At 39.3% G+C, this 15,178-nt stretch overlaps 1 protein-coding gene across 6 annotated transcripts in view; it reads left to right on the plus strand.

Annotated features, from left to right (window-relative positions):
- Nucleotides 1–15,178, plus strand: part of STS (steroid sulfatase) — a 168,088-nt gene that overhangs the window by 121,321 nt on the left and 31,589 nt on the right. For 5 of the 6 annotated variants that reach the window (XM_043499479.1, XM_043499407.1, XM_043499343.1 and 2 more), the window contains one exon: nucleotides 939–1,060. The exons of the other annotated variant lie outside the window; for it this stretch is intronic. In XM_043499479.1, the coding sequence (XP_043355414.1) occupies nucleotides 939–1,060 (122 nt within the window). The remainder of the gene's footprint in view (nucleotides 1–938; nucleotides 1,061–15,178) is intronic. 6 annotated transcript variants of the gene reach the window in all.

The raw sequence follows: 15,178 nt of genomic DNA on the forward strand, positions 1-15,178 counted from the left end.
TTACATAGAAGCTTAAAAGTTCAATTGTTTTAAAAAACTGTTTTGACAGGATGTCTTTCAGAAAGCTGAAAGAATAATAGCCTTGCTGATCTATGTATGTGCATGAATTAATGTCTTCTAAAAACTGTTGTAAAACTTGTAATTCACACCATGCCAAAACCATGGATTGTGATTATTTTTTTTCCTGTAAATTCATTCTAGCGACTTGATAGCTTAATGAATGGAAACAGTCATGTTTTGCTGATTATATAACTCCTTTTCCATCTAAATGGATGGATTCCTTCAAAGCATGATCACATATGTCCAGCAACTGTTAGAGAACTTGTTTTAATTGGTGACCATGCAGTTCATCCCTTAACACGTATTCTGAAAATAATTCATTTCAACTTTGAAATCATTGCATCATGTTTAGTTCAACATATAGAATACATTCAAGTAGTGTCCCTGAGGTTACTTTAATGAATGTCCCTAGCCATGAAAGCTAGGGAAGAGCCAATGGCATACGATAAATATTTCACTTACCTGTCCCACCGCTACCACAGCAAATCTACTCTTTTAAGCATCATTAATGGCAGTACGTGTTTGTGTATCTCGAGGCCCATGTTCCAGAAATTTACTCACAGACCACTTGACTGTCACCAGACCAAAAATAGAGAGAATGGGATGGGGGAAGCCAACTATCAGCAAAAGGCAAAATTAACATTCCTGTGAATAATGTAGAACTCAAGGAGAAAAAATGCCGGCAGGTTTTGCTCCAAATTCACCAATTTGTTGTGTCCCTTCAAGTCATGAAAAGAAGGCTAGCTCTAACACTCCAGCCTTCACGGTGGAATGGCATTAGCACTGTCTATTAAGAAATGGAAATGCATAGTTAGTTTTTTCTCAGCCAGGAAAGGCTTGGGTTTTTCTCCCTGACTTTGAAATGCTTTCTTATTCAGAATTATTGATGGACATGATCTGATGCCCTTGCTTCAAGGGAAAATTCTCCGATCCGAGCATGAATTTCTCTTCCATTACTGTAATGCATATTTAAATGCAGTGCGCTGGCATTCAGGAAACAGTAAGTAAATTTGCCTGTTCACATTTTAAATATTTAATATAATTTTTATTGCAACTTAAAAAGAATCAGAAAAAAGCCTGAGGCGATGGTTACAAATAAATTGCTTAAAGTACTGGGATTTTTTCTTTATCTTTTTTATACCTTTTTCATCCAGAAAACACACCTATCTACACAGCAAATTTATTATTTGACATTAATTTGATGCTGCACAACAAAGTTTTATACCAACACAGTGCTGAGACCTACAGTGACTGAATATATTTTCTAAATTTGTATTTGTTTAGAGCAGAGTTTCTGTTACATGATGTTACATTTGAGTCAGGGCCAGATATTACTTTTTTAATAAAATGTACAGCTAATAGGAACGTTTGCTGGATAGCTTAGTGGGTATTATGCCAACTGGACAATTTTTACCATTGAAAGCAGCAAAGTATAAAGGAACCACTGGGACAAAGTCACAAATCCCAAGTGAATTATTAGACTTTTCATGCTTTTATGAACACTATAATTGTGCTTTGAAGGCCAAGGAACTAAACATTGCTCACTGATCTATTTCTTTTTATCAGCTAAGTTTTCATGGTGGCAGCTGCCATACTAATGTCAACATGTTGCCCTTCCTATAAAAAATCCCTGTGCTGAAGGAGTCACTCACTCGTTTAGGTGACAATATGCAGTACTTGTCCCAGGTCAGTTGACACTCATGGTGACAAATTATAAAAAGGCTTCAGAATGTTGACATGACACAAACCTTTTGCAGTGGGCATCACCATGCATGCTGTCAATTTCAATGCTTTTCAGCAGGTTTGTTAGCCTGGCAGAAGAGGTGGATTTAAGACTCTGATTCGTAAACCTCAAATAATTTGGAGGTTTGGTATGAATAATCATCTATACATCTTACCCAAAACTTTCCGTAATCAACTTGGATTGCATATGGGGGTGCAAATCCTGCAAGATGACAGGATTGATGCAATTAAAAACAGATAGCAAGATGCTACACACGTAAGTAAGGCTTTAGGAAAGAAATGCATGAAGTGTTGTATTTAAGAAATAGTACATGATCATGGAACTAAAGGGTATTGTAATGCACAATCATGCAACATGAAGATGTGATTATACCATTTAGGTACAGCACTGCGTCCAGGGTAGGGTATAACTGCACCACCCCACAGGGAGCTGGGGACGCAGTGTGTTTTTCAGAATTCCCAGGTCTGTAGAGGTGGTTTGCTCACTGTCATGTGTGACACTTTATGGAATATGTGGGATACTTTATGATATTGCTGATACCAATATTATAAAATTGCAATGAATTGTGCCAGATATCCCATGTGAGGTATCTGCAAAAGTGTTATAATTTGCCAAGTCTGATCATCTTTTTTATATGTTTGTATTACCTTTGTATTATGAGTTATTGATATATAAGATATATCTGTATTTCCAAACTTGTGCTGTGCATCTGGGTGACACCCTCAGACAGATTGGCGTCAGCACTGCCCAGCCTGCTTTATGTCCCATCAAGGGAAATAAACTATACAGAACTCTAAGGATTCCATACGGTTGCCAACTTTCTAATCACACAAAACCAAACACCCTTGCCCCCCCCTTCCCCACTACTTCTCCAAGGCCCTGCCTCTGCCCCACCCCTTCTCTGAGCCTTGCCCCCACTCACTCCATCCCCCCTCCCTCTGTCACTTGCTCTCCCACACCCTCACTCGTTCATTTTCACCAGGCTGGGACAGGAAGTTGAGGTGCAGAAAGGGGGGAGGACTCTAGCGGGCTCCAGGATGGGGCCAGAAATGAGGTGTTCAGAGTGTGGGAGGGGGCAGGGGATTGGAGAGGGGAGGTGAGAGCTCCAACTGGAGATGAGGACTCTGGGGTGGGGCTGGTGCCAAGGGGTTCGGAATGTGCGAGGGAGTTCCAAGCTGGGGCAGGGGTTGGGGTGCAGGAGTGGGTGAGGGCTCTGGCTGGGGGTGCAGGCTCGGGTGGGGCCAAGAATGTGTGGTTTGGGGTGTAGGAGGAGGCTCTGGGCTAAGGCCAATGGGTTTGGAGTGTGGGAGAGGGCTCCGAGCTGGGGCAGGGGGTTGGGGTATGTGGGGGGGTGCAAGTTCCGGGAGGGAGTTTGGGTGTGGAAGGGGACTCGGGGCTGAGGCAGGGGTTTGGGTGCAGGAGCAGGTGTGGGGTGCAGGCTCTGGGTGGGATTTTGGGTGCGGGAGGGGGCTCAGGGCTGGGGCAGGGGATTGGGGTGCGGAAGGGGGTATGGGTGCAGGCTCTGGGTGAGAGTTTGGGTGTGGCCCGGGGCTCTGGAGAGTGTTCAGTTGTCACTGCTACCACTCTTTTCCAATCCCAGCTCTTCATAAATGGAAAGAGACTCCATGTATCCTCTAGCTTGTTGCTCTAGTACACAGCTGATGTAATCAGCATTGCTGTGGTCACTCACCTGGCACAATATAGGATTTTCCTCACTTCTGATTTCTCGGTAGCTCTCTGTGTAAGTTCTCTGATATAGTAAGAAGCACCTGATATGTTCAAAATACAGTATATTACTAATTCATTAATTATTGCCCTTTAACTGCTCCCAACTGCTCTTATTGGCATTTTGACCAGTAGTTTCCTGTGCAATTCTGAATTTTACTATTACCATTTGTGACGATCAGGGTCCAGACACCCCAAGAGGAAAAGAGAGGGTCTGAACCCCAAAAATAAGCAGTTGAATCAACTGATTGTGTACACCATTATTGTACTATAAGTAAAGTATCATATAAAAACTGATGTGCTGATAATGAATATCATTGCATGATATATGTACAGGTGGTGTGTAAAGAGTTATGCATTTAGGAAAAATGTTCCTAAAATATGTTGTGGGGGCAGACTTGATAAACAAAGGAATGTTGTTTCGCCTGTGTCTCCAGTGTCAATGGAACAAGGTGATTCCAGAGACAATGGAAATTACATAGAAGTCACCAAGGGAATGGAAAGTCAACAGCTGGTGAGAAGAACTTTAGCTGGGGATACACTTGAAAAGAATACATTTAAAATGTTTACTGGACTGTAAAAAAGAAGGGGAGAATTAGTTCATGGGTATCCTTAAAAAAGGCCTAGAAAACTATAAAATGCTATCCTACCATACTTACTTAACCTTACCCTTCTTGCATTGTGGTTTGCATGTGGGCACAAACCCAAACCCGCATAACAAAAATGAAATGTATGCAAGTATCGAAGTATTCATTTCTTTCTTGTCTTTGTATTTTATGTACTCTTTAGAAAATACGCTTCAGCCTTGTAAACTCTGCAGGGTCCGTAATGGCTGCTCCTGCTAGGGATGGCATTTGTCCAAAAGGAAGAGCTTCTAGCATCATGTGTCCAAGATCAAAAGTTTTGTAAGGATTGACCATTGAAGGTTCAGAAGGCTAACATGCAAAATATCCTGTGTATGCACTCACATCTGTAGCTAGTTTAAATTTAGTTAAAGCGTTGCAAGTCCCATATGACTGTATAGTGCCTGTACACCAGAATGAAGCTGGTCAAGTTTTATTTGAAAAGAATTTCCAAGAAAAGGATAACAACCAGATCTTTTCAGATCTCGTACATACAGATCTCATACATACAGAGATGCTCAGGGAACTAATGCTAATACAAAAGAGCCCTGTATGAATCTCCACCGTCTTTCCTCTAGCCAGCTGCAGCTGTGGAAGATGCTTGAATTACTGCAGATCTAGGTTTTACCAGAAGGAGGGAGACATGTAGTACCTGTCTGGACAAAAGGAAAATAAAGATAAATCATTTGATTTTTTTCTTAAATGGACTAAATACACTGCAACAAAAGACTGAATCCTTAGTACAGTAGTCTTTTTCAGACTGATATCCAAATGGATATTTAGGATATATGTATCCTTAACATCCTGATGGTTAATTGGATTGATCTCCAAATAATACAGAGTAGAGTCAGAGAGCCTATGAATGAGCTGCATACTTTGATGGCTGATCTTCCCTTCACTGTATTTCACCAGGACAAAGCTATTCTGCATCCTTTTACAAACCTGTTTCTGAGGTCCACCAAAACCAAGCCATTTGGCTGTGTTTTCTTTTTAAAACCCCATTGTCTGCCAAGGGAAACTAGGTTCTATACCCTACCTAGAGTATTGCTAGTCTATTGTGCTATTTTATATTGTGGTTCTTATACTGAGCCCACTACTGTGGTATCGGAGTGGCTCTTACTAGTGTGTTACATGATTTGACTAGCATCTGTCATATGTGGTTCTCTTCTTTTTTCGTGCCCTCTCCCCGTGGAGAAAAGTGTGTTTGGATTATTTTACATTTCTTTTTAAATGATTGTTTGTTCTTATTTAGATAATATGAAGGCATTAGGAAGTCACTTAAAGTCTTTTGTAGGCTTTGGGAGCCAATGTAAAGGGAATGTCTGTTCCACTCAGTGCATGTTAAGGTTATGCTGTAACTGAAAATCTGACCATCTCTTTGCTAAGGTTCTGGCAGAATCAATGGCCTGCCTCCATTATGTTTCCATCTTAGAAAGCTGCAAGGCTGCTTCCAGTTCTGCTCACATGTTTCCACAGCACCTTTCTCAACATGGCATCTAGGTCTGATGCTCACTTTAGGAGGGTAGTACAGCAATCTTTACTGTACTCCTCAGCCCACCTTCTTGGGGTTTGTAATAGTAACTAGACTCTGACAAATGGGAATATGCAGAGATCATCTTTAAGAACAGGTTTCAGAGTAGCAGCCGTGTTAGTCTGTATTCGCAAAAAGAAAAGGAGTACTTGTGGCACCTTAGAGACTAACAAAATTTATTTGAGCATAAGCTTTCATGAGCTACATCTGATGTAGCTCACAAAAATGCATCCGATGAAGTGAGCTGTAGCTCACGAAAGCTTATGCTCAAATAAATTTGTTAGTCTCTAAGGTGCTATCTTTAAGAAGAAAGGCTGATTTGCAGTAACTGTGGTTCATTGAGAGTGTTGGCTGTCAGCGTATTCACGCTAACTGCTGACCATCCCTATTGCTCTCTAGGATTCTGATGTTTAATAGAAGAAACTGAGGTAGCTGAGGGTTGGGGAATGCCTGGCCCATTATAAACTTGGCTCTGAACATTCAGTACTACAAAGGGCTGTTGTAGAAGCTCCCAAAGCTCAGTGATGCTGGAGGGCTCTGCCCACACGTATTAATATTCTGAAGCTACACGTTTGAAAAATTCTAATTCCTGGTAACCTGTCTTTTTGCCTAATTAGATGTCATCTTAAGTGCTCCGGATCCTAAATCATTAATCATTTACATTTTAAAAGATCATAATCAATGACAATGTAGTTTCTACGTTTAAAGACTAAGCCATCTAAGTTTTTGTATAATGTTCTGGTCACTGTATATGTCAGAATATGCTTTGGCCTAATTTAACTCAATCAAATGTTATAGTTCTGCTGATGCTAACAGACTGGTACTTCTGTACTGTGGATTGCTCTTCTTTGTTAAAGTTTTAGAGTAGCAGCCGTGTTAGTCTGTATTCGCAAAAAGAAAAGGAGTACTTGTGGCACCTTAGAGACTAACAAATTTATTAGAGCATAAGCTTTCGTGAGCTACAGCTCACTTCATCGGATGCATTTTGTTAAAGTTATAATTTACATAAAGGAATACTGTAAAATATGTCAAGAGCTGCTGCTCTGGAACTTTGCTGGCATAAGAATTAGTGCTATTAAAAATGCATCACTATGACAACATAATTATAAGGAGAGCAATCATCAAATAAAGAGTGTATTTTTGGTCGCATGGTACTGTTGCATGTTGCAAACTCAGAGGCCTATTCTCCTCTCATTGTGACCATCATTCCATTAATGTAAGTGGGAATTACACTTCACACGCTGTGCAGTAAATTTCTGCGTGCCTTGTAAACATTCTGGAATACAACACAGCACAGTATATATTACAAAGAAATAACAATCCTAGTGGTATTTTAGCACGATAAGTAAAAATCTATTGATAAATGTCAAGATGATTGCACTAGCAACAGTTCAGCTTCCCTATTACAAATCAGGGTTTTAGTAGTACAAAGGAAACTGTTACTTTTAGACAAAGAAGAGGAAGGAGGGAAAACATAAGCTTCATTTTTGTGTTTAGTAGAAATGTTTATTGACTTATCTAGGATGAACTAGATCAACTTCTTAGTTTTTACTAGACAATAAATTAAACAAGCACTTTTACTGCTTCCTTGCCCTCTCCCCTACCCCATAGTAGTTTGTTTCCAGTACCAAAACTGTGAGTGTCCATATGAATATTTTTAAGGGCCTTGCCATGGCAAATTAAATTGAAATGAAATGCCAATAAAATCAAAACAGTGCATCATGCAAACATAAATGACTGATAGAAAGGGGACTACAATTCAATGATCTATACTAATCTGCATAGACAGTGGGGAAGAATCTACTAATCTCAGTACTGCATTGCCTCTAGTACTGAGACACAGGGTAAAGGGAGAATAATACCCAAATTATCAGCTTTAAAAATATAAATGAAATTATTAGCAGCTCTCATTACAAGAACAACCACGCATCAAAAACAATGGATTGATCCTTTGTGTGAAAAATACTGATTCTGAACCTTGTTCTTTTAACTTAGTGATGTAATTTAGAAATGCCTTTGAGAATTCTCACCCATCAGTTCACTTGGGACACCCCCAACCTCAGTGGGAGAGGCTGAGGTTGTCTGGCATAGAGTGCCCCATGCTGCTTCACACATTATGGGCCATATTACTACCAAAGGCCACACTATTATTGTCCCTTCAAAGGCCATCGGTTGGTCAGATGATATTACAGGTTCAGAGCAATGGTCAAGGAGCATCTTTGTCAAACTTGCTAGTCACTCTTTGCCTACTTATCCAACCTGAATTAGTCAGCTAATTTTGTTCTTTGGTAGACCAAGCTTTGTGAAGAATTTCAGTTCATAGAATTATATTCATATTGTGTGAGTCAATAATGTAATATTGTTGCAAAAAAAACGAACATCATTCTGGGATGTATTAGCCATAGTGTAAGCAAGACCTGAGAAGCAATTCTTCTGTTTGCTTAGCACTGATAAGGCCTCTAGTGGAGTACTGCGTCCTGTTCTGGGCACAACACAGTGGAGAATGTCAAGAGGAGAGCAACACAAAGGTCTAGAAACATGACCTACAAGGAAAGATTGAAAAAAACTGGGTTCTTTAGTCTGGAGAAGACTAAATACATCTTCAAATACATAAATTCAGACCTTCAGGTTTATAGAGAGGAGGGTGACAAATTGTTTTCTTTATCCATGGAGGAGAGGACAAGAAGTAATGGGCTTAAAATGGGCAGCAAGGGAGATTTAGGTTAGACATTATGCAAAACTTCCTAACTATAAGTTAGTTAAGCACTGGAACAAATTATCTAGGAAGGCTTTGGAATCTCTGTCATTCGAAGTTTTTTAAAACAAGTTAGGACTTGTCTAGACTGGCAAGCTTCTGCACATTAAAGCAGCTTTTTGTGCTCAAACTGCAGATGTGTACACACTGCCAAACCACTTTGCAAGCAGAAATGCCTCAGTTGCAGCGCTGCAAAAAAACCACCTTGCCAAGAGTCATAAGGCTATTTGCGCAGAGGCTCCAGCGTATTATTGCTAGTGTAAACCCTTGATTGCATTCTATGCTGTAATTGGCCTCCGGAGCTGTCAGATGATGCCTCAAGTGACCACTCTGCTCATTGTTTTGAACGTGGCTGCCCTGGAAACATGTGCCCCTCCCCTTTCAAAGCACCATTTCTGACAGCCCTTGTGTGCTGTGCTGATCTGGTCCAGGACACAAAGCAAACTATTAATGTGGAATGCTCATGCTGTTGAACACAGAGGCAGGTGTGTGGGTGTGGGTGTGTGTGTGTGTGAGAGAGAGAGAGAGAGAGAGATTGCTGTGCAGAGGGCCCAGGGAGGGAGGCAGGGGCTGATGTTGGGATTTCCCACTCCTCCTGCATCAGGACTGGTTGCTTCCTGCTGCGGTCTGAACTTACCAGACAGCATGCTGACACACTCTCTGCCGCCCAAAACACACTGTCTCTCTCCCCCCATCCAAACACACACACTCTTCCTGTCACACACACTTCCCCCCCCACACTTCAGTTGGAAACCAGCTGGCAATGTAGTAGGATGCCCATGGAACAATGCAATTGGGAAACCTGCATCATGTGACACTGTGCCTGCCACATAAGGCATCGAAAACCCTTCCCAAAGCACCCTGTGGCCAGTTGCACAGTGGGATAGCTACCCACAATGCACTGCTCTCTTTGCTGTTGCAAGAGCTACTAATGTGGATGTGCTCAGCGTCACAAGGAGCACAATGTGGACACACAACAGCAGTTTAATTCCAGTGTTTTAATAAAAGTGGTATAACTTGTGGTGCAGAAACTTGCCAGTATAGACATACCCTAGGCAATACCTGTCAGGGATAGTATAGATAATACTTACTCCTACCTTTGTGCAGGAGACTAAACTAGGTGACCCCTTGAGATCTCATCCAATTCTACATTTCTGTGAGTTACAAAAATAAAAACGAGTAATGAAACTACTTTAAAGAAAAAAATCAAGATTGTAAAGATTTGACTGTCTGGTTTAACATCCCTTAAAGGGGCTTGATCTTCCAAGGGTGAATGTTCAGTACTTTTTGAAAATCAGGCCCCTTTATGGTGTGTCTTGCTTAAAAAAACTAAAATTGAGGCATCCAAAATTACTAGTCACTCTTAAAACCTTGGACAATGATTCATATTGAATTTTTTTTAAGATGGGAGAATATCAGACTTTTTTTAATTGTTGCAACCACATTGTGCACTCTGTTGCCTGCTTTAAAAATTTATAACCCTAGGCTACCAGAGATGGTTATACAGTGCTATTCAGTATGTAGCACGTTCACTTTAAAAGCCACAGGACAAGCGGTGGAAATGAGCCAGAAGTAATCAGACTGCTGTTCTGCAGATGAAAATATCTATTCTACTCTGTTGCTGGCTAAATGGTTTGCCTTGTGAATATAGCTACTTGAGGAATAGAATCAAAAATGTCCATCCATCCCTTTTTTTTAAATTTCAACATTTGAAAAAATTAAGTGAGTCCTAGTGAATTTCTGCATCTTGGAATATACTGCAGTAATAAAAATAAATTCCATCAATGTCACCCACTGGGAGTCAGATCTTTAAATGTTCAGATAGTAGTCAATGCCAACAACTGTGGTCCACAGTATCCCACTTTGTATGATATTCCATGAGAGATGTTTAGTCCTCCTAAAGGAGAGGAGTCTTCCTAGTCATTTATTTCAATTTTTTGCTCAGCACACACTATTTTCCTCTATGCATTTAGTATATCTTTACTCAGGGTGCAGGATTATTTCAGCTAATGACAATGGATTTATTGATTTTTTTATTTATTTTTGGTTGAGACCTGAGGTTAAAAAATACAGAAGATTTTGCAGTTGACAGGTGTCAGACAGATCAATTTAAAAAAAAAAAGAAAAGAAACTTGTTTAGATTTTACTGCACCCTTTTTCTTTAAGCCATGAAAAGAATTTAGGTCAAAATCTGTTCTCAGTTACTCAGGCGTAATTTAAAATCAGTGGAGAGAAGAACAGCCATAATGTGTCAGACCTATGGTCCATCTAGCCCAGTATCCTGTTTGCTGACAGTTCCCAATGCCAGGTGCTTCAGAGGGAATGAACAGAACAGGTAATCATCATATGATCGATGCCCTGTCGTTCATTCCCAGCTTCTGGCAAACAGAGACTAGGGACACCATCGCTTCCCATCCTGGCTAATAGCCATTGATGGCCCTATCCTCCATTAATTTGTCTAGTTCTTTTTTAAACCCTGTTATGGTCTTGGCCTTCACAACATTCTCTGGCAAGGAGTTCCACAGGTTGACTGTGCATTGTGTGAAGAAATACTTCCTTTTATTTGTTTTAAACCTGCTGCCTATTAATTTATTTGGTGTTCTTGTGTTATGTTCTAATTCTTTTTTGAGATGTATCATTAGGGAAGAATTTTACCTCTTGTGTAAACTAGTAGAGAAATCAGACTTGTTTCTGAAGATGAAAATGTGCATAAAGAGGCACAATCTGCATTTTCCCCATTTTCCCAAGACTGATATGAAATTGTACATTCTAACCCTTATTTTAATTAACAGGGTTGAAAATTATTCATGGTATTGTGGTTTAGTTTAAAAATTAGCCATATCAATTTGTGACTCAACATTTAAATAAAATAAATAAAATTAAAGAATGCCAAACTTGTGGACAAAATTGTCCTGAGTGCAGTTAAGCATGTGAGTAAGTGCTGGTAGATATTGAAAACTGCCAAATGGCTATGTAATACTTTAGAATCAATCTGAAATTGTTCTTTCTGTTATAAATGTATGTTTGGGAGAGTGGCTGAGGCTAGAGTGGCAACAGCAGTTGTAGAAACAATAATTTCTGTATGAGGAGATGTTTTCAAACTAAAGTAGTTGGCAACACATCTTCCTCTCTAATTCAGCTCTCCTAAAATATTTTTGGGGTTTAATTTTAAAAACATAGTATCCTCATACATCCACAGAACAAATGAATAATTATTTTCTTTAAAATGAAGGGGGGGAGAATATCTTTTGAGATCTTCCAGATAGATATTCCCATGTCCCCTTGTGAAAGAAATAATACTGATAAGAAGATTTGTTCATTGTGTTTCTTCCTTTATAGTGAATGAATGCTATTGCAGCTTCATATGTGAAATGTCAAATGTGTTACTATACATCATATTAGATCTATAAGCTTTGCCTCGGCTTTGTTTTTGTTTTTCTCTTACTTGCTTTGCTGAAGACTTTCATATCAATATATTGTTTACCTTTTCGTACATGAAAAAAGGTAATCGGAGACTGTTAGAGGTAAATCAAGACTCCTATTGCTACTGAGAACCCCAGCACCTACTTACAAATACAAAAGAGGGTAAAATAATCTATTTAGCTGTCTTGGTCTAGGAAGTGAACATCTCCTTTAACACAACACACTTCAAAAGAAGTGACTATCATACAGTATGATATTTTGTCTACACCACGCAGCTTTTAGCGACAAGGCTGTGTCGACACAGCCTTGTCGCCAGAAGTCAGTGTGTGTAAACGCTCTTTGTTGGAACTTTGTCAGCACTTTTGCTGACAAAATACTTCTAGCCCCATGAGCGACGTTAGCTTTGTCGGCAGGAGAGCGCTCCTGCTGACAAAGCCGCGTTCACTTTGTCGTGCCACTTGCATTGGCAAAACTTTTGTCTTTCACAAGGGGGGCTTTTTTAAGTACCCGTGAAAAACAAAAGCTTTGTCGACAACTTTGAAGTATAGATATACCCTAACTGTTGGTAAACATTTTGTTTTCATACTATGAAAACAGATCTCTTTAAATTCATCCTCCTAGCACACCAGCCTCATATCCTCCTTCAGTAAAGGAAATAAAACAGGTGGCATTGTGTGAGAGTGAGAGAGAGAGAGAGCACAAGCGTAAACCAAGGAAAAACAATCAAAGCAACAAATTTCTCCATTTCGTTTGAAAGCTTTGCTTTCTGGTTAGAACAAGAATAGTAAAACTGATTTAAGAACCTACCAGTGAAAGAGCATAGTGGATGTCCCTTGACACTGACATTCTATTCCCAGACTTTCCTTGTGATCATATTACAGTATTTTTCCCTCACACAAAAATTGCAGCCATAACTGATCAGTCTCTTGAATCCAAGACATCCTGACCTAAATTAGTAATGTTCTTAGTTTATAGGAAAAAGTTGACAGGTTTGAATGAGTATATAAAAGCAAAGACATTTTAAAGAGTCTAATTTAGTACCATTTAAAGTCAACGTGAATGGATTACTGTCAGGAACAGTACCATATATTTGTGGTAGTAAAACAGTCTTGAGAGTTCTGACCTGTAGAAGACAGAAAAAAGATATAAACTAGGGCAGCTTTCTGCTTTTAAATACACCATCCTTTTGGACGCTTGGCAGCAGACATAATGAAAGTAAATAATAATAAATATAAAAAACGAGATAAAAATTATGTTCTAATCTTCAAAAGTAATGTCTGCTCACAAAAATCACTTTAAAAAAAAAAGGAAAAAAGGGGGGGGGCTTTAAAAAAAATCTCCAGAGCAGTGCAATTCCAAAGATAGCTTCAGTTCAGTGCTAGATATGAGCCTGCAGCATCCTTCATATTCAGAACGTAGCACTGATTCATTCTAATTTTAAAATTGGATTCAAATGACATACGCTGTCTTAGGCAATGTGCTTCAAAGAAAGGAGTTACTTCATATTCATCCTGCCTAGTGTATAAAGTGTGCCAGACCACTTGGTTCATCTCTCTCCCATGAAGTGCTTGTTTCTCAGAAAAAAATCACTGAAAACATGATTGCCTGGAGTTGGCTAATATATCATTACCTCATTAAGAATACTGTCCTGGAGGAGAGAGTACCATAAAGGCATCAGAATGAATAAAGAACTGTGTGGAAAATAAGGTTTCTAATCAGTGCTATGGACTCAGATTCAGAATGACTCAGTAAGTTGCAGACCAGGATACTCTGCTTACACATACTGGCCACGACAGACATGCACATATCTAGTGCAGGAAAATAACCACCCTTTTCCTCCTGCCCACAGCAGGCAGATAGTGTTCCTCGCCCTACAGTTCTTCTCCTAGCACAGACAGCTATTTTTCTTCCTCTGCTTCTACCAGTGCAGAAAGGCACCCTCCCCACCCCTTCTGACATCTTGGTCTAGGTGATGTATGAGGCCCTCACAACATAATTTATTACATTTTCCTCCAATATCTTGGTTAATTATGTAAAACTTCAATACTTAAAAAGCTTTTTGAAAGTTTCTATTTATTCTAAGTCCTTTGACTTTTTCTCCCTACTGAAAAAGTATGAAAATCTGCATGCAAACAGAAAAGGGGGGCTAAATTTAGCAAATTGTTTGCTGAAGATATTTCTTTCAGCTCTTAACTAGAAATACAAAGTCCAGGAGATCAGACGAAGCAACAGATGATTGTGACTTTTTACAAATGTATTCTTTATTCAAAACTTTCAGTTTAAAAAATAATAATAATTCTTGGGCTGCAGATCAGTCCTGAGTTTGTTTCTTGATTCTATGAGTAGAACTTAGATTTGGGGTTCCAGTGCAAATACATATTTGAACTTTATTCTCCAGGACTACATTGCTGTTTCTTTTACGCCACCAGAATGGCATTCAGGGTCCAGGATACAATGGCAGTTGCAGAGGAAAGCTGCACCAAGTTGCACCCTAAAGGTTCATAAACCAAAAGACAAATACAAGGAGTCTTATATTTATGATTTTAAGAAAAATTCTCCGGAATTTTAAACCAGTCTCATGATTTTTTTGAGTCTTGACTCATGATTTTTTGAATGCTAGGGGTTGGAAACACTAGAGTGGAAGTCCAAAGCGTTTTACCCTGAGTCAATGTTAATCCTCCAAACACACATGAGAATATTTCTGCCCTTTATAGCTGATTTAAAGTTAACTCTTCATTTTGTGAGCTGAGATGTTTCTGCTGTTACACACAGTTGGTACAATCTGAAGTCATTGAGGTAGAATTCCTGTTGATTCCAGTGGCAGCTTTGCCTGTATGAGGGCTTTAAGATCAGGATAATTTTGTTTTCCAGAATGTCCTCATTGTTTTCATCTCCACTGGCCATTGAGACTTTCCCAGACATCTACACATTTCACTTCCTTATATAATTGTCATTCTTATGAGAGTTGAGATGATTCTTGGACATTTCCTTTTATTTCCTTCTTTATCCTCTTAGCTCATGAGCCAGGGAAAAATTACTTAGGTGGTACCTTTTCATAGAGGTACCAGACGGTGTCAATTAATCTTTTGCTAAAGCTACTAAAACACTATCATATACAAACACAAGGTAAAAACATACTGCAAGGAAAATAGAAAATGAACCAAAGTTAGATGTAATCACTTCATACACCAGAGTATTTTGAGCCTAGATCTGCAAAATTAAATGAATAGGAAATTCCAGGAAAATAATTGTATGCAAAGAAATTTAACTAAATGCAGAAGTCATGATACATTTCTCCTGAGAAAATGTCTTGCCGC

The sequence above is a fragment of the Dermochelys coriacea genome, chromosome 1 (genome assembly GCF_009764565.3).
Source record: "Dermochelys coriacea isolate rDerCor1 chromosome 1, rDerCor1.pri.v4, whole genome shotgun sequence".
Taxonomy (NCBI): Eukaryota; Metazoa; Chordata; order Testudines; family Dermochelyidae; genus Dermochelys; species Dermochelys coriacea.